We start from the raw sequence: 24,305 nt of genomic DNA on the forward strand, positions 1-24,305 counted from the left end.
GAGGTCAGAGGAGAATGAGCAGACAAGTTGGAGATGATGGAAAGGCAACAGTAACTCAAATAACTACTGGTTGAACATACAACACATTAAACCTTGAAGCTACAGCAGCAGAGACCCACACTTCTGGCCTCTGAGTATAAAATGAGCATCATTTAAATGTACAGCCTGAGTATCATTGGTGACCATTTTCTCCCCTTTATGACCACAGAAGCAGCCATATTCTGGTGGCGTCCTGATGTCACAATGCTTAAATCATCTCAAACTGGTTTACTGAACATTACAATGATTTCCCTGTGCTCCACAGTAACCCGATCTCAATCCAACAGAGCATATTTAGGATGTGCTGAATGGGAGATTCTCATCATGGATGTGCAACTAACAAATTTGCGGTGTGCTTCTATCATGTCAATATGGACCAGAATCTCCAAGGAATGTTTCCAACACATTTTTGAATCTACACCACATAAAATAAAGGCAGCTCTGAAGGTAAAAAGTAGTCCAACATGCTACTAGTGAGGTGTACCCAACAAAGTGGCCTGTTAGTATAACATTTAGAGAATGGAGTGATGTACCAACAAAGCCAGACATGAGAATGAAGTTGTACAAAGCTTCTGTTAAGACACACATAGCAAACAAACCAAACACTCGTGAACAGCTGTGTTGTAAAAAGAAACAGGGCTGTGTTTTATTTTGTTTTGTTGACATAAACAGGAGACAGCAAATCTGAGCAAAAACCAAGTTGCAGTAACAGCAATTTGCATACCAGGAAAATGTTACTCACTTATTATTTCTATCACCTTAAATAATTTTGCTTCTAATCATCACCAGCTTGCAGACAGTCTCAGTGAAGGATCTCTAAACTGAACACCTGTTTATGTCATTTCAATAAAAGACTTATTATTGAAACAGACTGGATATCATGAAGCTAGCAGCGCAGCCTATCTCTCTCCCATCCTACAGTTAACCAGCTTTACAGTGGTGTCGTCAACATGTCCCCGTTAAAGCGTTCAGGTAGACAAACCAGCCACTCACGCAAGCCAGACGCTCCACACTGATTGTTCACCTCATTTGCATCTAATTAGAAATAGAGCCACACAGTCCTTCACAGAACATTTAGTTTTTATGCCACTCGAGCTATATCTTTACACTAATTATGTGCTTGTTAGTCTGTTGAGGTCTGAGTCACTTCTCTGAAACAGAGGGCGTGTATTCGCTAGTGACTAAGCTTGTATTTCACGACTCAAATCCAGGACATTATTCGACCATATTACCAGTGTCAGAATTGATCCACTGAGATGCTTTATTTGTGACAAACACAGTTAATGAGTTTCAGTCAGTCCGGAACATTGAGGACATAAAGTGCAAAACTGATAGTGAAACATTCACTGGCAGCGCAGCAGCAATCATAAACAGATTTAAACAAGATTATACAGAGGGATCTTGGTTTGTATTATTATTATCTTTGATCCATCCTTTTATACAGCACTGTGCTTGATGATGGTGAAGAACAAAGAACTGTTACTTTGCAGCACACAAGCCATCAATTCAATCTGATAAAAGACTTGTTGACAAAGATTAAAAAATTAAGTAAAGCGCATCCAACTCTGCCTCCTGGGACTATTCCATAAAATCATAACGTAGAGTTTCCAAATACTTGTAAGTTAGTACAATTTTCAGTTAGAAGTTTGCAGCCAGTATCAGTCAAACAGCATCGACCTCGGCCTTCTGTTTGTCTTCACAGACTGGAGCTGAAAGTTCATTCAGCGAGGAAACGATTGACCAAAGAAACCAAGAGCGAACAACCGAGGACTTAAAAAAACCAGGAGCTGGCATCTGAAAATGTAATCTGGAAAAGTTTTTGGACAGGCTAAATGGAACTAATGAGAATATACTAAACAAAAACAGATGACAGAATAGAAAAGGTTTGGAGTATAGAGTTGCCCTTTTATTAGTTATATCTATTTTAGGCAGTACAATTTGGTTTAAGGAAAGTTTTACTGGGTGTTCTCATTGAAGGAGCTATTCTCTCCATTAGTCTAAAGTATAAAATAAAACGACAGGAGGTCACTTTTAGGTAAGACTGGCCATCAAAGTTAAAGGTTGTCTGACTCTGCAGATGCAGATAAGTTGGTTAAATACCTGTAATCAATACAGTCTGTTCACTTGTTCAGGATTGCAGTAAGTTTGATTGCAACAACCTTCAAATTCAGATTTCCTGAGGAGGGACTCTGAGAAGCATGAGGGACATGAAATTAGATCTTGTTTATTAGTCTGTGTTTTGCAGTATATTGCATTATGATTTATTAAAAGCTACTTTATGCCTCTAAGATATTGTTCTCTGAAAGTAAAGGCAAAAATCTAATATTGCACAGGATATGAAGAAGCTCAATATTTTGGATGCAGCCTGTTGTTATCATTAATTTGTTTGAAATCCCTTAAGGCTATCCTGTTTTCACTAAGATATTTCCCAGATCTATGAGGGCCTGTTATATCATTGTGGATAAAGTTGTCTGCTAGTTTCTGTCCATCAAATTTTTTCCTGTCTGTCGATCTGCAGCTCTCTGCCTTCCCTACTGCACAGACATCCCTTATCATGCATCCGTGGATTCATTTTTATTTGCCTGGTACTGTTTGAAAGTGCCCTTTACACGTCAGTGGTGGCGGAGGGGGGGGTTTCCATTGCTCTAACTAGGTCAGTGAGGACACACCCCTCTCTCTCCTCCTGTCTCCCTTCGCTCCCTGTTCTTTTGCTCCCTGCTGTGACGCAATGCAGACTTTCTGCACACCTCCCGAGCCTGACAAACACGGCCCGGTCTTCCATTTCAGTGGCTGAGTGAGTGATACGTTTTCCAAATGAGCATCTAGCAAACATGTAACAGCCAAACAAAAGCAACTTCCACAGATGCCAGTCAAAGTCAGATGAGTCAGAGGAATCATGTGGATCTGTTAATCAGCAATTATTTCAGTAATTTGGTCCAGCTTTTTGTTGTGATTGCATAACACCTCGATATTACATAATGTTTGTGGGGGTCTGCAATCTGGAATAAGGCTCTTACAACATTTGGAGATGCAATTTTCTTTTGAAGGCCCTAGAAAGTGTGTGGCTGTGTTTACCTTGGAGACATTCACCTATAGAAACTCCTCGAGTGTATGCATAAATGGTCTAACAGACAGAGAACAAACACTCTAATCATCTGCCATTTGAAATCTTCATAACACACTTGTGACTTGTCATGTGTCCGAGCAGCTTTATGACAATATGGACAGAAAACCATGACAAAAGGAGCTATAGTGCAAATTCCAAGTATTACATAAGCACAGCCTGTTATACCACAATCCCATCACTGGATGTCTCTGTTTCTGCTGGCTCTGCTAGGATGAGTCATCAGGGTGGTTATGTATGAACTGACTTACCAAATCTCACCCTTCCCTGATTCTCGAATGAGGTGTTTATCTCAGTAAACAACAATCTGAGCTGAAATGCTTGTTATTGTAGCACTGAATTGTTTTCAATGCAAGATTCCCAAAGTTTTGGGGGTGAGGATAAACCTGCTCTGAAGGCAGTCAGTACCTGGAACAGTGAAGCAGAATATTTCATTATCTTAAGCTGGTCATTTATGTGCATGAGGTGAGCTTCACAAATGCTTCATTCCTTCCTGATTATATAATTCGAGGCAATTGCAGCTCTTGTATTCAAATGAACAAAAAATGAGGATCTGAGGGAAATGGATGAAAGAAAATGGGAGGATGAAAGGGCAGTGAGATAAGGAGGGTATGGTATGGATTTCCAGCAGTGCTCTATGGATGGCACACAACAGATTTAGGTCATCAGGTCAAAGATGGAGGAAGTAAGGCAGTACAAGGCAGAATCAAGCATTGTCACAACTGAGAAAAACAAAAGTACAGGAATACCTTCTTTGTTCAATGTGCTAGCTGGCCTTATTACCCTCTGGACAAAAAGAACACAGTTTGTGTGTGTGTGTGTGTGTGTGTGTGTGTGTGTGTGTGTGTGTGTGTGTGTGTGTGTGTGTGTGTGTGTGTGTGTGTGTGCGTGCATCAAAGTGCTAATGTGTGTGCATTCACACTCACTTGGGCGTAACTGGGTCATGCTCACATGGCAAAGCATGCTGAATCACACCAGAGATAAACACAACCTAGTTGCCAAGGAAACCTGCCTTTACGCTCACCACATCTTTGCATGGCATACATTTGTATTTGCATTTAATCTGTGTGTTAAGAGAGCTGACATGGACACAGGCTGCACAGATTTTACACTCTGAGACAACCATATTTCAGAGCCCACTGATACATTAGTTATGATTGGCCCCCAGAGCTGATTGTGTCTTTTGTAAACTTAAATTAGGGGCTTGGCACTGTGAATATGTCAGTACCGCCGAGTACTCCCTTTATTCAAGCAAACGTGGGTGTGGATGTTGAACCTGCTTTGTGATGAACAAAGGAGAGAAAGTGTGGAAGGGTGGGGGACAGAAAAAGGAAGACAGCGAATGTCAGAGTGAGACATTTGCTGCTGATTGTCTCCGTCAAGACAAGTCCCAACATAGAGTAGAAAATTACACACTGGTGTAATTCAGTACGAGGGTGTGTGTCAGCATGTCATTTACATAATCAAATAGCCATGAAGAGCTTTGCCATGTAGACAAGTCTTGTGGCAAAAAGGGATTAGATTTAGCAGCATAAAAATTAGAAGTATTTAAAAAGAAAATTGGGATGGTGTTTGAATTCTATGTTTCTGCGGCAGGACAGTAAAGGTTCTGGGTTAAAACTTGCTGGGCAGCTGGGCCTTCCTATGTGGAGTTTGTATCCTCTTCCTGTACCTGCATCGGTTTCCTTCAGTTACTCGAGTTTCCTCCCACAGTCCGAGGACATGCAGGTTCAGGTAATTGATGATACTAAGTGGGCCATGAGCACGAATCTTTGTCTGTGTTTCTGTATGAGCCTTGTGATGGGCTGGCTCCCTGTTTTTGGCTGGAATCCATTTCTTTCCCAATATCAGCCCCCTGTGATCCTCTATAGGATAAAGTTTGTCCAGCTAATGGATTAATTAAACATTTCTGACTTGCTAGGAGAGTAATAAGTCAAAAATTAATCTTCAAGCATTATTTATGAAGAATTTTGTATTCATGTTCCCATATAAGGTTTGTGTTGCTTTTCTCTGTCCGGCTTGATCACATTTCGTGAGTTAGTGACCACACAATACAGCAACTGATATCAGTGTGATTCAAATGGTGATATGCTGTTTTTGGTGCATCAAAATATGGGATCACTCCTCTTTTTTTGTTTTTTTTTTGTTTTGTTTTGCATCAAAAGCCCACTTCATGTAATTACTGAGAGCAGTTCAGAGAAAACAGAATTTCCCTTAAACAATGCCAATACCTTATTTTATGTGCACAAATGTCAGGTTTTACATTTATGCAGAAGGTGCCAAACCAGCAACCTGATGCAGTCTTTTTTTATCTATTTATACCTGGCACTGATTCTAGTTGCTTGAAAATACACTAGTGTTTTTAGCTGTATTATGGAGAGTTACAGACACAGAGACACCCCAAGGGTATGTGTTTGAGCTCCTGTCTGTGAAGCATGAGAGCTTAGGGAGAAGGAGTGTTCAGCCAGATAATAACTACCTCATGGCCGGCAACTGAACTCATACTATTTTCATATTTATTGTGCAGACTTTATCAAACTCTGCAGTTGCAGTGTTTGAAAAATGAAACTGATAAAGAGGAGGAGGGAATCAGATGTGCAAGAGACGTAACAGGAGCAGGGAATGAAACATATGAAAGACAGCAATAGGACATGGATGTATAGTGGAGCTGAGAGGAAGATGAGCAGTTTGTGACAGGAGAGAACAGTGTTTGTGCTCTCTGACACACTGACCTAGTGATGCAGCAAAGCTCACAGCTCCAGATTACAGAACTATGGCCTTGGTGAGGTGGGGGGAGAAGGATTAATGGTGCCTCCAGAGAGAACAGGGAGATTAACCGACTGAGCGAAGTAGTGGGGGATTACAGCTCTGTGGATGGAAGCAGCCTGAAATAATCCCAGCAAACCGACTGGCAGAATCCAGTTTGTATATGCATGTTTGTGTACCTGCTTTTTTTTTTGTGGGTGAAGGCAGAGCAAATTTTTACAAATTAGGAAATGATGAGAAGCTGAAAACATAGTCCATAAAATATGTATTGCCTCTGTTCACTCATAGATGCATGTGGACCGTTTACAGTGCGGCTTGAGAGAAGATAGACTGGAGTTATAGGAGCTGAAGATGCTGAGATTGGCCATGAGGCCCTGCTGAAACCATGTGCTGCCAATCAGTTACAGTTGGTCCCTCATCCCTACAAAGACTCTTTGATGTGAGCGAGACCTTTAAATTCAACCCTGGGGAGTCACAAGCTTTCCTTTGCTTTGATCTGACTAAAAAGAAACCTGACGCCATTCCTAACAGCAACACTTACAGCATAACAACAATATACCGGCTTGACATTAAAAGTGTTGCTGGTAAGTGCAGATTCATGGGTATTATTTACGTCTACACTGTATTCGACAAAATCAGCATCTGATGCTCTAAATCTTCTTTTTTAGAAATTTTGTTTTCCCTATTTTCTTTAAGTGCAATGATTAAGACACTGACATATTTACTCATCAACCCTCCCCATAAAAAGCTTTTTTTCTTTTTTCTTTTTTTTTTCTTGGAGCCTGTTTAATCTAAGAAAGCCTGTTCTGCTTGTTGTCAATCAGTCTATGATTTACAATCCATCCATCTATGTCTCATATCTGCCAGCCTGCCCCATCTGCTCCCCCATCCTGTTCTGCTGACAATCTTCCAAAAAAAAAAACTCGCTTTTTTCGCTCTAAGCTCTTCTTCTCCTGCCTTCTCTCTCAACTCTTGCTTTATCATCGAGAAACAAAATGTCTGCCATGCATGAATCCATGCCAGAGCCCTTCTCCACCTCCTCCCCCCACTCCCTCTCTGTCAGCTTCCTCTGCTGAGCTGCACAGCAGTTACGTAAGACCTGAGGTCAAAGTGTCACTGCCATTGTCAAGGGAGATGGAGAACAGAGGGGCTTTGGAGGGGATGTGCACAGACAAAAGAGAGGGAAAACAGCAGGAGTCAACGTCTGAGAGAAGAAAGTGTGATAAAGATTTGTGCAAAAGTGAAAACATGAAGTTGTTTGAATATATTTAAATGTGGCTATCAAAAAGGAGACAAGGAAGTGAATGAATAAAAAGATAATGTTTGAAAAAGAAGGAAGTAGCAGAGGGCAAAGGTTGTATAGATTAAAAAGAAGAACGTGCACATTTATTTCTCTTAGTGTGTGTGTGTGTGTGTGTGTGTGTGTGTGTGTGTGTGTGTGTGTGTGTGTGTGTGTGTGTGTGTGTGTGTGTGTGATATTCTGTGACTGTAGGTGCTCTGTGCTCTGCTGCTCCACTAACCTAGTTTGAGTAATCTCTGTCTTCATGCTGTTTCATAACACCGCTGCCAGATCATTGCATCATAAGGCCACCTGCTATGGCAACACCACCCTCCAAAACACACAGAACACACGATTGTACCAAACGCACGATTACATCAGAATGTAAGTCCTTTTTTATTTGTTATTTTTTAAGGACTAAATCAGAACATACAAGTGATAAATTTACCAGGACGAGATGTTCTCCAAAAGAGCATAAACTTTTCTTCAGTACAATTCCTGCAAAATAAAGAGAAATCAATAAAGAAACTGTGGAAAATTGGCTAATGTTACAGGAGATATTAACTAGTTTAGTAAATGAGATGTAAATGTGGCAGAGGTGGTGCAGATATAGACATTAAACATGACCCAGGCTGCTGAGAATCCAGCTTGACAAAGTCACTGAGTCTAAACCCTGTAGATTTCCAACAGAAAATAAATCTGTAGATGGTGAGCGATCGTTGGGAAAAAAGCCAGAAATTTTTTTTGGTTATTCTTTCTAATACAAACAGACACTGCTGGGGGGGAAATGTCTCAATTGAGTACAAGAGCTTGAACAGGTTCACAAGATCTACTAATCTGTTTAAATATTTCAAAATCTGAATTCACACTACTCTTTCCTTATATGTTTGAGATAAAACTGCTCATCTTCATCTGTTTCCATTTAAGCTTTGGAGTTTGAAGTAGGAGGCCTATAAAAAGTCAAAAAACCTTTTTGTTATAAAAGCCCCGATTCAGCAGACCAGAAGAAATAATGATCAAAGCTTATGTACAAAAAGTGAACCAGGTTTTTATCTTGGCCAAATTCAGATCACCACCCAAGGTAAATTGGTCCTTATGCAACTAAATTAGCAAAATATCTGGCCCAAACTGCCCTAACTCTATACACCCAAAACCTGGCTGTCTCACTTTCACAGCTAACTCGCCCCAAGGGATGCCAGGCTGCAGCCTTTTGCACCAACACTGAAATCCAGTCCCAGATACTCCTATTGGACCTACTTGGCCCTACCCCTCCCTTTTGCAGAGGTAAGGTGCCCCTTTTCTTTAGAGGATCAAGGAAGTGGCCTGTTGAAGGGCGGGATCAACACAACTCCTTGATCCCTGAAAGGAAAAGGGGCACCTTCCCAAGACGTGAAGTTATTTTTTTAATCAGCCTCCCTCACCTGCATACCTGACTTGTGGTGGATTTTGGCTTTTTCTTTCATGTGGATTAAACTAAACTGGGGGATTATAAAAACAATCACTCTCACTGAGGAAATGTGTTTAGGACACATAAATTCATCAAGATCAACACTAATAACACATGTTTGGTTTAAAAAAAAAACGCCCCCGCTGCTTTGAGCCGAAGCGTGGAAGCATCTACTAACTGATGCATTACCGTCCTTATGTTTGCAGAGTGGTGTTAATCTTCATTTCTCCCATCAACACTTCGTGCAGAGAGGAAAGATTCGAGAGCGCTGAATTAATCGTTTGCTAGGCTACCTTAAACTCGCTCCCGTATGCGCGCCCCCGCGTGCGTTGAGCGAGGAGCTGTCGGCAGTGAGATCATGTGAGAGTCCACGCTTGGAGAAAGTAGGTTAGCAGGGTAGACTGAGAGGAAAGCAGGCGGAGAGTCACAACGCAGAGGGGGGGTCCGAACAACGCTCCTTCGTCGTGGGACTAATCTGTCAGGAAAAAAAAAAAAAAAGTTGAGTCAAATCTTTTTGGCAGTGCGCAGAGACGGCTACGATGCGAACCCAAGCGACTTCCTTCGCTCTTTTATTTTCCTCGGACTTGATCGAGCGATAAAAACAGAAGAGTTTTGGGGCAATTTCTTATTTCCCCTCCATTTTTTTGGTCTTGCGTTACAAAGCTGGTTGCAGCCAGGACGAAGTTAACATTTACAGAGCCAGTTTACTCTGGCAACAACGCTTCATTCGCCTCTTTCGGGTCACCTCCACCTAAACCTCATGTAGCCGAGTCTTCATCGTCCTTACGAAAATAAAGACAACACCAAAATGAGAGGTAAGTTGATTTTTATGCAAAGATAAAAGTGTGCATGTGCAGATAAAGTTGATCGCAGTATGCTTTTGTATGGGCTGGAACAGCAGCCACATGTGTGCGCACAAGGACTTCAGTGCGCACAAATCCCTCATGACTGGATTATGGGTGCACAGAGCCCCGAGCGGCATGCTAAAGCCTGAAGTTCAGCATGCAGTCATGAAGAGCTGGAGGCACGCAGTTTACTCATAAGAATGAATTTAACTGGTTAAAATAGTTTGGACCATAAATTTTAAATGATGTGGTAATGATAGCATTCCTTTGTGATCGCCATGTACGTAATTGCGCTTTTTAATTCACAACGGTGCCATCTGTCATTTATTTTGTTATAGAAATCTGAGTCATACCTCACCTGAGAGTCCTGTGCATTTTGCCAGGGGACCCATGTAAGAGTTATGCAATGAGGAGAGGGAGGGGCATGAGGGGATGTTGTTAACCAAAACTCCACTTATGTAATCGAGATGTTATTCGACCATATCAAGTTTCCTACCAGGTAATTTTTTTTAAAACTCAAAAGCATCTATGTATGCGTTGCATTTACACCCATTCGCACAAGTTGTCGCGTAAACAATTTAAGCAATCTATTTAGTATAAACTTGTACGTGATCATGTGATTATAATGAATAAAACAGTCCTGAAAATGCTTGCAAAGTACTTATTTTCACAGACGACGTTACAAGATTGATGTCCAGGTGTGTTGATGTTATTGTGGTGTTGTTATGATGTGACGGCTGTGCCAGCATGGCTGACTGTGTGAGTCTACAGAGGGAGAAGGACGCGGCTGTTCCACTGACCTAGTTATGTCACCCAGCATTATACAGCATCCACAGCGGAGGGAGGGGGGATGACTATGGGATGCGTCGTGCAGCAGGACGTGCTTCACCATGTGCCGTTACGAGCCCATTGTGACGGTCGGCTGTCAACATGTTGCTCTCAGGTTTAGCTTGGATCTGGCTGGAAGGAATGCTGCTTATACCAACCTGGTGGGATTGAATTTTCAATAGATAAAAAAGGATAAAAAAGTACAGCTAATTTTTTTTGCGTCCATGTTGATGGGCTATAACATCCAAATAAAACTCTTTCACCAGCAGCAGTTTGGCTCCAACTGCACAAGTCCCCTTTATGCTCAAGTTTTTTTTTTTTTTTTTTTGGTCGGGTGGGGGTGTGGGGGGGGGGGGGGGTGTTTTTGTTTTGTGTGTGTGTGTGTGTGTGTGTGTGTTTGTTTTGTTTTTGTTTTTTTTGTTTGTTTGTTTTGTTTTGTTTTTCTCTGACACTGGCAAATACCATAGCCTTTTGTTACACAGGACCAAAGAGTATCTGCAAGGAGTTATTTTTTCTTAGCAAGGAAGGGAAATAGATTAGAATAAAGGGAGAGGGACAGTGAAGTGAAGAGAGGGAGGAAGAAACACTGGGGCCTCTGGTGGAGGGAGGTTCCTTTCTCTCTGGCAGGATATTCAAATGTAAACAAACTTCCACACTTTCTTAGCCAGCTAGGCCAAAAATGGTGGTTTGTCATGCAGTCTGTCGCTCTCTTACTGAAAACGAGTGTCAGCATTTTATATGCCAGACTGAGAATGCTTCCACATACTTGAAGGTCACAGTGTTGAGTCATCTGTTACAGTTTTGGCATGCTCACAGAATCGAACTGGCGTGCTTTGATGTCTGAACCACTGACTCCTCCTCTGGATTGTTGTTGTAGATAGTTTTATGCTCTTCTACAAAGTGTGTTGCAGACAGATTGAAAGATCACAAGACTTATGTCATACACTGACACCCTGCATAAGAGGCCAGTGAAGTTCTTAGCTCAGTTCTACTCCCCCTGCTGTGGGCCTCAGCTTGGCCTCAAGTGGTATTTGCATCTTTTAAAATAGAGTCCAGTGAAAGCACCAGAAGCCAGACGACCAGATTCTATACAGTGTGTGTGTTTTGCATATTTTTATCCTCTACTCTAATTTCCTCATTTCAACTTTTATCATCTTTTTATGGTAATGGGTATTTTCATGAGTTGAATGCTAAAGCATGTATGCCTGTTTATCTTCCGAATCCATGTGTTTAAATAAGTCTACACATGTTCTCTTCAAAAGGTCTCATCTTAGCGAAATAAAATATTCTGCTAAACATTCCTTCAAAGGGATTTCAAGAAGAAGGAGGACAGGTACAGCAGATTGCTTTGATCCAGCTCTGTGAGACACTGAAAAGCCTACACCCGATTGAGAGGCAAGACACAAGAAGTGCGTCAGTGTTTCTTATAGAACTGAAGGGTGACGCCACCACCTCCTGCTGAGGGTGTTTTTATAATTTGTCAGCCTTTCTATACAGATCTGTGCCATTGTGCTTCTTGAGGTCAGGTAATATTTGTAGTGTAAACAGGCTTCTTGTGCTTTTAAAAGCAAGTTTTAGGAATAAGAAAGGCAGGAGTGGCATCTATATGTCTACGTATCTTGGCAGGTATGTGATGGTGAATGCGTGACAGGTCCGAATTAATCCTGTTTTCTTTGTTGTACTGCTGACACACTGACACACTAACTGTTTGAGACAGTGGCCATGGGACAACTGAGAATTATTGCCCCTTTGTTCCTCATTAGAAGCAGAGAAGTGAACTGTTGAAAGCACAAAGTCAGTGATTTTCCTTTGCCTCTTCACACCCCACCCCTACTGAATTAGCTTTAGTAGAGATAACAAGGTTACACATTCAGCTAGCTGATAAACACTCAGAGGCCAACGTGTTTGTCTTAGCCGTTAAAACGTCCCCCTTCAGTTTATTCTGTGTGAAGGTTTGGGTGTGCCGCACAAAGTTGCAATCCCAGAGCTCCCAACACCTGCTCTGCTCAAATATCACTTTTTGCTTTGACATTTCTCCTCATTTATTTCATTTTTTAATGACTCCAAGTGGCAAATCCAAACTGCCCCAGACATCATGCATCATATTAGCCAAAAGCAGGATGGGTATTGATTTATTTGGAGTGCTTGCTGTCTCAAGAGAGCCAAAGGTCAGGGACCCCAGACTGGTGTTGTTTCACAGGTCAACAGTGATATTCAGGGTTAAAGGTGAATAATCTTTTAGTGTGTGGCATCTGCCGTTGTGTCTCTATCAGCGTCGACAGTCAGCTAAATTTTGATGATGTGTTTAACTTAGAATTAACTGATAAAATAAAATACATCTTAACATTGATTAACTACAAAAGGCAAAATATAGATAGTAAACTGGCCCCTATATTTTATAGTGTCCATAAATGTGCATATATATGTGGTGGTTTTCTTAGTCTTTTATTATAGAAAACACACAACACTGTCAGTGGTAGACATTATGTCCAAAGTTTAAGTGTTTCAACTTGAAATGGGCATTTTTCCTGGTTTTCTGGGTATTTCTAGAACAAATAGTTAATCAGTCAAGAAATACTGCAATCAGTACTTGAACTACCTGCAACGTGAAGCGTTCCTGTAACATTTTTACACTTGTAAATTTAGTCAGTTATGGACAAAAGATTTCATATAAAACAGTCTACAACATGGCTGCTTAATTAAATATCATATGAAGTTTTTTTTAGCCATTAAAGGCATTTAGTATTTTACTTACAAAATTATCTATGTATTACAGAAATATCATCCAGTCACCTAAACCAAAGTGCTGATGGCTGCTTTCTTCCACTCTTTTGGTTCAGTTTGAACTAAATATGCCTTGCGGAGAGCGAATTTTGGCCTTCATTGTGTATGCACTGCAAAACAGCATACATTTAGTCTTGTTTACATATTTGGGAGTCACGCTTGTAGCTGAAAATCCAATTAGAAACTCAGTAAATCTGTTACTGTCTCTGTTTCTGCCTTGATATCTGCAGAGAGCCAGAGAAGAACAGTAAGAAAGCATGTTTTGTGTGTATGGTTGAACTTGGGGTGGGTAGCTGGGCATCTGTGTAATTTTGGCTCTCAGCACAGGACAAGAATAGAAAGGATTGAAACAGAAGCTCAATGTCACAGACCAGGCAGAGGGGCTGAAAAGCTGACAGCCCCTGAGTTTGTATGGTTTGAGTGGACTGTACAGTATGTGCCTTTACAGTCATACCGCATGTGGTGTCTTGTTACTAAAACGCCACTGTGAAACTTCAAGCGCCCCATACAAATGTAAAGTTGTAGCTAAAGACTGACTTATCCTCTTGCTGCATGTTTTCTAGACACTTTTTGTGTTTAATTTTTCTTTCATGTAACAGAGTCTTTTTTTAAAACTCAGGCAACAAGCTTTTAGGGAGATGTTTTGCAGTGAAGTCTGAGAACTGTTCAGATCCACCTTAAAACTGGTCTGCGGAGAGCGGGACTGCGCTTTTTCCTCCCTCTGCCTTCTCCCTCTGCAGTGGGAAAGTGTGTCAGTGGGACAGAATGTCCACATGGGCTGACAGGCTACAGAGCCGGAGTGACGGATGACTCAGCCAATGCTGAGGAAGCAGCATACACCGCACAGCCACTGGGAAAGACAGAGTCTGAGGAAGGCGGGGTGTCAGTGTTGCTAGAGTGAGCCTACTCAATGAGTGTTGTGAAGAATGCTCACAGACAGGAGTTATATAATCGAGAGATGAGGGAGGGGTGGAGGGGAGGAAAGAGAGGAAAGGAGCGCGAGGGAGGAGGGAGATATTTTTCCATTGCATGCCTGCAGCTGCCCTCATCAGTTGGAGTATTTTAGTCAACAGCTTTAGAGAAGAGACAGGCGAGTGTGTCATTAAACGGAAAAAGAAGTGGAAAGTTGTGTTTTCCAGTACCTTAAAGTGCAACAATTCCTCCTCAATCCCTTGGTGGTTTCCCCCAAAAAAAACAACAAAAAAAAAAACAACCAAAGAAGTGTTGCGCACAGCATTTGTGGGATTCAGATAGATAGCAAATGTCTCATGATATGGTAGCATATTATCTACACCTCTACTTAGAGAGAAGAATCTTTGTGTCTGTCAAATGTGTGAGGGTCATGTGATGCCCTATCAGTTTGTGAACTCTGTTCCCTCCTGAGAGGGGGGGGGGTATATAGGGGATACATACAAAAACAGCTCAAGGGAAATTATCTTTACTTGTACTGTGTTCTAGTTACTTTGCAGGACTGCTATTACCACTCGAGAAAATGCCATGATCATGTTTCCATAAAAGATGCAGGCAAGACAAATACAGACCAACAAACTGGTTAAGATGAGATAAAAAAAAACAGTTATGTGACAGGCTTCCACTCTAAAGCTACACACACCTCTGGTAATGATACATGTTTTAGGGTCAGACTGCACTCACATTCATAAAGTATAAGTATAAACCTTATGATGTTGTCAGTTGGGGTCCTGCTGAGGATAAGTGAGGGAAGGTGCAATTTAACAACTGGATGTAGCTGTCTTTTGCAGTAAAACTGATAAAGGTCAGCAATTAAATGAGATCATGAATGAAAAATCCATTTAAGGTTCCTTTTGTAACATTTGTGGCGAGCTATTAAAATATTCACAGCTATGTCTACATTCATTTAAAATTCTGTAAAAGTAAGGAACTTGTTTCTATTATTTAGCAAAAAATCTCATCGTTAGATAATACAAGTTTTTTTCTTTGACGTTGTATAATCTTGTTTCCGCAGCAGCTAAAATTCAGTTTAGCTTAAGCTGTGCCAGTTCACAACAAAACAAATTCATGCCACTGAAGAAATAAACAAGGCCGCTACAAATTGAATTAATATGGTCCAGTTAAGTCCAATTCCTTTTTGTTATGCTTATATAATACCATTCCTGAAAAGTAGCCTCATACAGGAAACTTAACAGATCACACTTAAGCATCACTTTGATTCAAGGATGGCGGGTGACGGTGGAAAGGAGAGCCTTGATTTACTGTGAACAAACTCTAGTAGAGCCAATCATGATAGAGACCTGAAGTTAGTTTTATTAATGTAGCAGCCAATTATAACATGTCATCTCTGGCTGCTTTACATAGTTAGGTCGGCACGTCACAATAATGTGGAGGGAGGTCCGGCAAAACCCCCTTGAGTTGTTCTTGGCAACAGAGAGGAGGAAAACTCCTTTAAGAGAGGAAGAAAGCTCAGACAGAGCCAGACTCAGGGTGGGTGTCTGTCTGCCCCATCTGGGCTGAAAGCATGCTAAGTATGGGCTTCTATGAAACTATTTTGTCTGAATATTATACTGCTGAGTCTTGTGCTTGTTTAGATGTAGTTTATTTGAGCTACCAAACAAGCTAAAGTCATATCAGCTGTACTTCACAAAGCAGATGCTGACTGAGTGTTTAATGTGAAGCACAGCTTCCTGTGTCCATGTGAGACCCATTAGTGTCCAGTTTTGTGACATGTCATGCCAATGTTGTTTTTTGGTCCTGCAGCTCAGATCGAGGTCATCCCCTGTAAGATCTGTGGGGACAAGTCCTCAGGAATTCACTATGGAGTCATCACCTGTGAAGGCTGCAAGGTGAGTGGCAGAAAGCTGAAAGTAAAACAGAACACATAACTTTAACCAAGCTGCTTCATGTAAAGTTTTTGTGTAATTGATACCGTTGTATGTTTGTGTGCATCTAGGGTTTCTTTCGTCGCAGCCAGCAGAACAATGCCATGTACTCATGTTCTCGCCAGAGGAACTGTCTAATTGACCGAACTAACCGTAACCGGTGTCAGCATTGCCGTCTGCAGAAGTGTCTGGCTTTGGGCATGAGTCGAGATGGTAAACACAGACAAATACATTTTTCTTTTCCTTTACCCACTCATCAGAAAACAGATGCTTAAATAAGGGAATTTAAAATGTTAAGTTTGTGATACTGTAATTTTACATCCATGTTCATTAAACTTAGCAGTGAAGTAAGTTGTCACACGTAGGATGAGTTTGTTTGTCTGTGACAGTGAGATGTTATTCCTCTCTGCAGCTGTCAAGTTTGGTCGCATGTCAAAGAAACAGCGGGACAGCCTCTATGCTGAGGTTCAAAAGCATCAGAAGTCCCAAGAGTGTGTTGGCTCCGGAGGAGGGTCCTCTGCCCTCTCTTTAACCAGGGAGGATGGAGTCTGCAGCAGCAGTGCAGAGGATGGTGAAGAGGGTTTGAGCCGATCCTACAGCAGTGGGGGCTCCACCTCCACACTCAGCGACCTGGATGACATTGCAGCGCTGCCTGACCTGTTTGACCTGCCGCTGACCCCTGAGGAGGCCAGCGAATACTGCAGCCTGGAGCTGCTCGGGAGCGGAGGAGCCAGCACTGGGAACACCTCCAACTCCTCATCTTCTTCTTCGTCTTCCTCATCCTTGTCCAATCAGAATTCCCCTCAGCAGACTATGCTGGACTCGGCGGACACCAATGGGATTCAGCTCCTGCATATACATCCACTGCTGGGACATAGACATGCACTGCTGGACCATCTGCCGGATGACTGCTCAGTAACAGAGCTTGGTAAGATTTAAAGCAACAGCAAACAATGTCTTATGTTCCATCTCTTATGCCACAAAGAGAGTGTCATGTAGTGTACTAGAATGTCTTTGTTTCATATTTTACTAACAAATCATATAAGGCAGGGATTTCAAACTCCCCACGTTGAGGTCTGCTGTCCAGCAGGTTTTAGAAGCTTCCCTGGCCCATTCATTCATGAGACAGGCCTGTATTAGTAAAATCTATAGTATGCTAAATTGCTCAAGGGTTTCATGCTTCTTTAAAGTTAATACTTTTTCCATCTGTTTCATATTAAATCGCTCTTAGCAGTTCGTGGAGCATTATTGCTTTTGTTCGGCGGACAGCGGTTTTAACACGTTAAGAACATGAGGCAAATATCCCTGCACCAAAGATTTAAATCAGATCAGAGGATTGGAGATTAGTTTGTGGACGTGCACCACAGCTGGATGCTCTGGCAGAATAATATTGAGCCAATGTTTATTTGAGAGCCTATAGTAAACTCCTGGCTGTGCCTCCCTGGAAATGAGCAAAAGCGCTTAACAAAACCGGATGAAAGAAAATATAATATCATTTTAAAAGCAAATCTAATTTGGCAGCAAACAAAGATGAAGGGCAGGGATATATGTATCTCTTGAGAATGTCACACACACAACAGATAAAACAGCAAAGCAGGACAAGGACAAGATTAAATTGGCAAAACAAGCAGAAAATAAACAATATGAAAGGGAGAGGAAAATCTTCTTTCCGCAAACAGGGTCAAGTAGAGGCACTGTGGTGTAGTAGTCTTTATACTCTCTCTAAAGAGAAAGCAGTGTCTCTAAAGACCTTTTTAGGAATTAATTTCTCTTTTATTAGATGGTTTCTAGAAACAACAAACTGCTTTGAGTAGAGCTCTGGGGACTGTGAAAGGAAGAAATTAGTAGAAATATTGGCACTAGTGCAGGAATTGGGAAATGTTAGGTAAAAAATAAACAAGGCATTAGGATTCATTTTTTTTCCTGCTGCAAAGTGTCTTAACAATAACAGGCCACATGAATGTGTAGATATAAAAACAGCACCACCATGATTCTCCTACACTTTCCCTGTGCTTGCAAAGCACAAACCTGATACAGTACCAACAGAGTGAGACAGCACTGAGTGTCGTGTGTGTGTTTCATTTTACAGAGAACATCACTCAGAGTATTGTCAAGTCCCACTTGGAAACATGTCAGTACAGCGCTGAAGACATGAAGAGATTTACCTGGGTACAGTATTCACCTGAGGAAACACGGACTTTCCAGAACAAGGTAAGCAATCACACCGTAGCTCTCAGGAAAAGTAAAACAAAAACACCTTTGTGTGGGAAAATCTTTCTTCAGAGTCACCAACCTCAGTCTTTTGCAAAAGCTTAGTAAGCCTCACTGTTGCACAGGGTGGATTGTCTTTTCATTACCACACATAAAAACACTTCATTGGTTACATGCATGACAGTAGTGTGGATTTTTTATCTTCAATAAAACAATATTATAATGCAAAATGTTTTAAAGCAGCCTGATGATGCTGGACAGTGATGCTGATGGACTTGTCATGCTCCCTTCTTTTTTGCAGTCAGCTGAGTGGATGTGGCAGCAGTGCGCCCACCACATCACCAATGCCATCCAGTACGTGGTGGAATTTGCCAAGCGTATTGCGGGCTTTATGGATTTGTGCCAGAATGATCAGATTATACTGCTGAAAGCAGGTCAGTGTACAGTCTAAACTGCTGACTTATCTAACTCACTGAGTTAATATTCCAAAGTAAATAAAGTCTTAAACTTGCTAATTTGAGTTCCTTCCTGTTTTTTTTTCCTTCAACTTTCTTCCCTTGTTTTTGTTTTTTGTTCTTTTGTTATTTTAATCGTCCTTGTATTTGTTTTGTATAAACAACACATACCTTCTCTGAACACTGGGGAGAATCCCACAATTCTGGAAACAACATTTGAATGATATATTCTATTGATTATTTGCTTGACACATATTAATATGCATATCTGTTACATGATTTGCACATATATGACATTTACTCACTGTAAATATTTTGAACTAAAAAAAAATCTTGGTGGATATTTGTGTTATCCTGTGGATTTTTAAATGGTTCAAAAATGTCTCATATATGCTGTGCACCAATTTGATTCAAAATTTATTTACATTATGTTGTATGTTTTGTGTATGTTGGAGCATCTTGGGCCTGTCCTCCCTCCTTCCCTCTCTTTTTCTTTTTTTCTCTATCTCTCCATGTCTATTCCTCTGTCTGTGGCTACCCTTGTAGGCTGTCTGGAGGTCCTGCTCATACGTATGTGCCGCGCCTTCAACAGCAATAACAGCACCATTTTCTTCAATGGAAAATTTGCCCCGGCTCAGTTCTTCAAGGCGCTCGGTGAGGATCAGTAGGGAATGTGGTTGTATAAGCCTAGAAACTTTCAAAATATTGACACACACTCAGGCATCTGACATTTCAAATGCCTTATGTAAGATGAAAAGTTGCACTTTGCAATAATTACTATTACTATCTGTTTATCATTATGGACAGCTTACAACAAATACCTTCAGTGACGGACATAATTCAATATTTTAAATGAGATAATTGTGATAATGGTTCTGAGTAGACCTGTTTCACTTTCAGTCTTGTCGGCAGCAGTTTCTCTAAATAAGAACAGACCTTGAAGAATGTTTCCACCCACTCAGTATTGTAAAAGCTGTGTAACAATGCACTCTAGTGGGAAAACTAAAAATAGACACCATTAAGCACATTCAGGAGCTCAATAAAGAAAGTCAAGGAAACATTCCCAGAAGTCCTCTCTTTCTAAAAGATGGATTACCTTAGTCGCAGTAGTATCTTTCAGTTAATTTTTGAGTCCTGTGACTTCGGATAGGTCAAACAGGCAGTAGTGGCAGCAAGGAAAACTGGTAATTCAATTGAAGTGTAATGGATTTTTCAGACAGAGGTCTTAGTCATTCCCTTTGCATCATGTGTCCATCGGGTTAAATTACAGTTTGGTTATTTAATTAGGCAAGGGGAATAGTATCTATTTTTGTCAATTCACTTATCAAACAATGTGTTGTGTGTGCAGGCTGTGATGACCTGGTTAGCGCAGTGTTTGAACTGGGAAAAGCACTCTGCCGTCTGCAGCTGTCCGACGAGGAGATGGCTCTGTTTAGTGCTGCTGTCCTTCTCTCCCCTGGTGATTATTTTTTTACTACTCTCTTCACACAGACACCCATAATATCAAAGAAGTGTAGTTTACAAATTAAAAAGTGAGATTTTCTATTTTAAAACCAGTTTTTGTGTCCATGCATTAATCTTTCACTCTGGGATAGCAGGTTGTAGAGTGACAAAACAATGCATGTCACTTCATCGCTTGCATAACATTTTTAAAGAAATTGTTTATTTTTTCATTTTAAATACATTTCTGTTTCATTTTAAATGAAGTGATGAAAGTTTCGGACATACTAAATGTATTAAAAGCTGATTGCACAGCTTTAATAGGAACAGAAATTACCCCGGAAAACAGCTAAAAGAAGGGTTTTTAACAGCTAAACAACGACTTAAGGGTAAATCTTGGTCCCTGCAGATCGACCCTGGTTAACAGAAGGCCAGAAGGTTCAGAAACTCCAAGAGAAAGTCTACTTGGCTCTGCAGCACAGTCTAAAGAAGAGTGGGGCCTCTGACGAGAAACTGGACAAGGTACAAATAAGCAATCACTCTTTTTAACCTCTTCCACTCTTGAGGTACCTGTACTGGATCTTGGTCTTTGACATTTTAAAGCATATGTTACTGCTCAAGATGCATTTCAATCAACACCATCCAGAATTCAAATGCAGCCAAGGCTTTATTTTCTTTCGTGAGCTAAAAGATTCTTTTCTAAGGTTCAGAATTGATTGGGTAAATTACTTGTAAGTTTGCTAAACTGTTTTGCTCATTACCCAAAGTGGTCGATGGAGTGTCTGTACTGCTGCCACGCTAAGTCTACACAGTCAGTAAAACCAGAAGATTCAAGTTGTTTTCACTCAAATTCTGTTCATGTTACGTTTTAATATGGGCTTTTGTGGATTTTTATTTGTGTTTTAGAGCAAAGCCACTGTGAAAAGTCCAGAGAAAAACATTTTATTGCTCTTTTCACAATAAGAGCAATGGCTCAATCACCTGAGTTTGCTGTCTGTGCTTCTTTTTCTGGTTCTTATGGGGTTAAACACAAGCAGTCGCATATTTACCTTTTCATGTTTTCTGTCCCCACAGATGGTGTCCAAGCTGCCCACAATGAAGTCTATCTGTAACCTCCACATTGACAAACTAGAGTTTTTCCGTTTGGTCCATCCAGAAACCGCCTACAGTTTCCCACCATTGTATCGGGAAGTGTTTGGCAGTGAGATGCCTCTGCCAGACTCCACTGACAGCTAAACAGACAGATAAACAGATGAAAGAGATGGAGAGTGTATTCAGAGGTAGGGGAGCAAAAGGAGAGACAGAGAAGGATAGCGATAATGAAGCCTAACAACCAGCAATTAAGAGACAATCCAGGACTTTAAATACTCCGTCTCCCAAAGTAGTCCTCCACTATCCCAGCAGGCAAAGCACCTTACACTACAGACCACACATGCTCACGGTCCTGCATATTGTAGCATTAACAACAAGCGTACGGGCATTGTAATAATATCAGACCAGCCCACAAAGCATGTAAAAGCTCCAAGCTCTAAAACATGTTTAACATTTGATCCACTGTGGATCGCAAAACTAGTTATGAATGTACCTCATAAATTAGCACCAGTGCACAGGCAAGAACCCAACAGTGAATGTAAAACCCTGCCACTCTGAGTTAAAGTTTCACATGCACTATTAGCATGAAGTTGGTCAGCAGGTTTCAATCTTCATAAAGCTCTGAGTCAATATTCCTCTATATCCTTGCATCTTAGTATGGTGCCCACATGTATTCATACAGACAGCATTCTTTGACTTACCCTCACTTAGGGACCAAAATCACAGGTCAGAGTTTTCTCTGCCATTAAAAGAAACACACATATGGCTCACAACTTAGACTGAACTAAGTTAATAGCTCACAAACAATTTCACACACATTTACAATAGACAGTGTTCGGTGCTGCCTTTTTCTAGGCTCTTGTAATGCAATGAGAAACCTCAGTCCCACACACCCCTTTCCTTGCAAATGCCACTTAGAGACAGGACAAGATGAAATTATCTTTAATTTATATACACATTTATAAATAAATATTTTAAATAAGAATGTAAATAGATAACTATATAGGTGAGAGTAAGAGTGTGTGAGGGAGAGAAAAAAGGAGCATAAGATAGAAGAGGAGGCACAAAAGATGTGAGAAAGGCTGATATTTGGATTACATTTTTCTTTCTGGACAATTCATCCACTCTTGACAGTACTCTCAGGTTTCCGTGGCAACAAATCTCTTCTTGGCCTGACGGTAGTGGCGTGACCGTCCCACAAGGCATTGGGTGAACACTTGTTGCTGATGCGACACAGCAGGGGAGGGAGCGTACTCAAGCAAAGGCAAAAGAAATAAAGAAAAAACATTGCCTTGTGTTCCGAACTGTTGGCTTTCAGTCTGCACTGCTGCTGCCTGCCCTCCCCACCTTCGCTTAAAGAGACAAGAGGACAAACAGGACACTAAGAAGAAGAGAGAGCAAGGCAAAAGATGACTTCAAGAACTATATGATAACTGGGTCTTCACACTTGTTCCTGACCAGCAGTCACTTCAGTAGGAGTACAGTAATGTTACAGTGATTCACTCATTTCATTTAGCTAAAGTCTGAGATTAAAATGGTCCATATGTATCGTAAACCCTCTCTGCTGGTTGGTACAACTGTATTATTTTGTACATTTGGTGTCCCTCTCTCTTTTAGTCGTAAACCCAACACTTGTCCAAATATCAAGCACTTATACTTTTCCTCTTTCTCACTTGACACTAGTCTAAGGCCAGACAGAGCTACCAGCTGCCCCCCTGAGTTGGGCTTCAATGCCAGTAAGACTTCAATAAACCGGTTTCTTTTATTATTATTATTATTATTTTGTTATTTTATCACATAAGTCATCCATTACTGTTTACATTTGACATGTACATAATAGCACATTTTCTGAGGGTGTTAAAGCATTGAGATGATGACGATAATGTCTTACTTGAGGTGCTGTGTTTTGAGCAGAGTCCGAGGACCTGCTGCCTGTTGCTCAGGGAGCTAGCTGTGATCTCTTGTCCCTTTGTTGCAAGTGTCGTCTTAGCCTTGTACTCCTCACACCTTTGCACCTAAGACCCATAACCATAATCACTGTGGACGTAAGTTCTATTTTTGTGAATGTTACTCACAAAGTGTCAAAACCCTTCCTGTTTGTCCTAATATTGTAACATTCAATTTAAGATGCGTAGGATCTTTTTTAAAAAAAAAAATAAAAAAAATCAGTTAGGTTACAGATGAATTTTGTTATTGGGGTTTAATGTTTCTTTGCTGTGACTTTCATTTATTCGTCAGTCTTTTATCCACATTTTCTTCACGTGTCTCCACTTTTTGTCTTGTAAATGATTTTTTTTTTAAATGAGGAAAGATTAGGAAAGTGCAAACAAAAAAAAAACAATAGTTTGACTCCGTTCTCTTTCCCTGTATGACAAAATGTACAAGAGGTATATTACTAGTCCAAGAGTCACACAGCTTGATATATATGTTGTCCAATGGGATACATTATACGTGGTTTTAAGAATGTAATAAATGGTTTCTTTTTCTTTTGAAATGTTGCGTCTTATTTTAACTGCAGTTTTATGTCATTTTAATTGTGCAAAGTTTTCACACCCATTATACACAGTGCAATACGATCATCCAATTGGTTGGAAATGTATTCTGCAGTATGTCAGTGATTCCAAACATACAGAGTCATGGTTATTTTCAGCCCCTTGAGTACCCAGAATTCCTACAGCAGATGGTTTTGCTACTGCAAAGCCCTGATCTCAATATTAAGGTGTGAGATTACATGAAGACATAAAAGACAGAGACAGCCATAACCTGCAGTAGAACTGTGGCAAGTTCATCAAAATGGAAAAACTTTTCCGATAAAGAACCTTGGAACAAAAAAGGCTTCAGTGGGAAGTGAAGTGGTTTTATAGTAAACATTTCTTTGCATCTGCTTGGGTGACACTAAGGTCTAGTACACACATAGGGATTTTTGGGTTGTTTTTGTCCTGATTTTGCCTCTTCCCGACCTCGGCAGGCAAACGCCAGATCATCGTGAGATTTCTCTGTCCAATTATCATTTGGTCTGTGGTGTGTTAGGAGCCGATTTGTCCCGATAATCAGGCTCCGAAACAGGTCGTAGCCGACAATTGGGAGTATTGAACATGTTTAATATTTCAGTGCAAAATTCTGAGGAATGCCGACGATTC

The 24,305-nt window shown here is 40.8% G+C and overlaps 1 protein-coding gene across 2 annotated transcripts; it reads left to right on the plus strand.

Annotated features, from left to right (window-relative positions):
* Positions 1-9,019: 9,019 nt before the first annotated feature.
* On the plus strand, positions 9,020-23,659 carry LOC121644188 (nuclear receptor ROR-beta-like). Of its 2 annotated transcripts, XM_041991957.1 has the most exons (10): positions 9,020-9,470; positions 15,846-15,931; positions 16,039-16,180; positions 16,380-16,895; positions 18,057-18,178; positions 18,480-18,612; positions 19,180-19,287; positions 19,982-20,092; positions 20,483-20,595; positions 21,148-23,659. In XM_041991957.1, exons 1-10 carry the CDS (start codon positions 9,464-9,466, stop codon positions 21,307-21,309), a joined length of 1,500 nt encoding a protein of 499 aa, XP_041847891.1. In that variant the 5' UTR covers positions 9,020-9,463; the 3' UTR covers positions 21,310-23,659. The 2 variants fall into 2 exon arrangements, with proteins under 2 accessions (XP_041847891.1, XP_041847890.1); XM_041991956.1 differs by lacking the exon at positions 9,020-9,470 and having other exon boundaries at positions 15,803-15,931.
* Positions 23,660-24,305: the final 646 nt, after the last annotated feature.

This window comes from Melanotaenia boesemani, chromosome 8, assembly GCF_017639745.1.
Source record: "Melanotaenia boesemani isolate fMelBoe1 chromosome 8, fMelBoe1.pri, whole genome shotgun sequence".
NCBI lineage: Eukaryota > Metazoa > Chordata > Actinopteri > Atheriniformes > Melanotaeniidae > Melanotaenia > Melanotaenia boesemani.

Bases quoted from the DNA above. Each gene is read 5' to 3' on its own strand.
- LOC121644188 (XM_041991956.1), top strand. From the start codon at position 15,818: ATGCCAATGTTGTTTTTTGGTCCTGCAGCTCAGATCGAGGTCATCCCC. The intron at 15,932-16,038 runs GTGAGTGGCAGA...GTGTGCATCTAG, and splicing joins TCACCTGTGAAGGCTGCAAG to GGTTTCTTTCGTCGCAGCCA. The intron at 18,179-18,479 runs GTAAGCAATCAC...TCTTTTTTGCAG, and splicing joins CACGGACTTTCCAGAACAAG to TCAGCTGAGTGGATGTGGCA.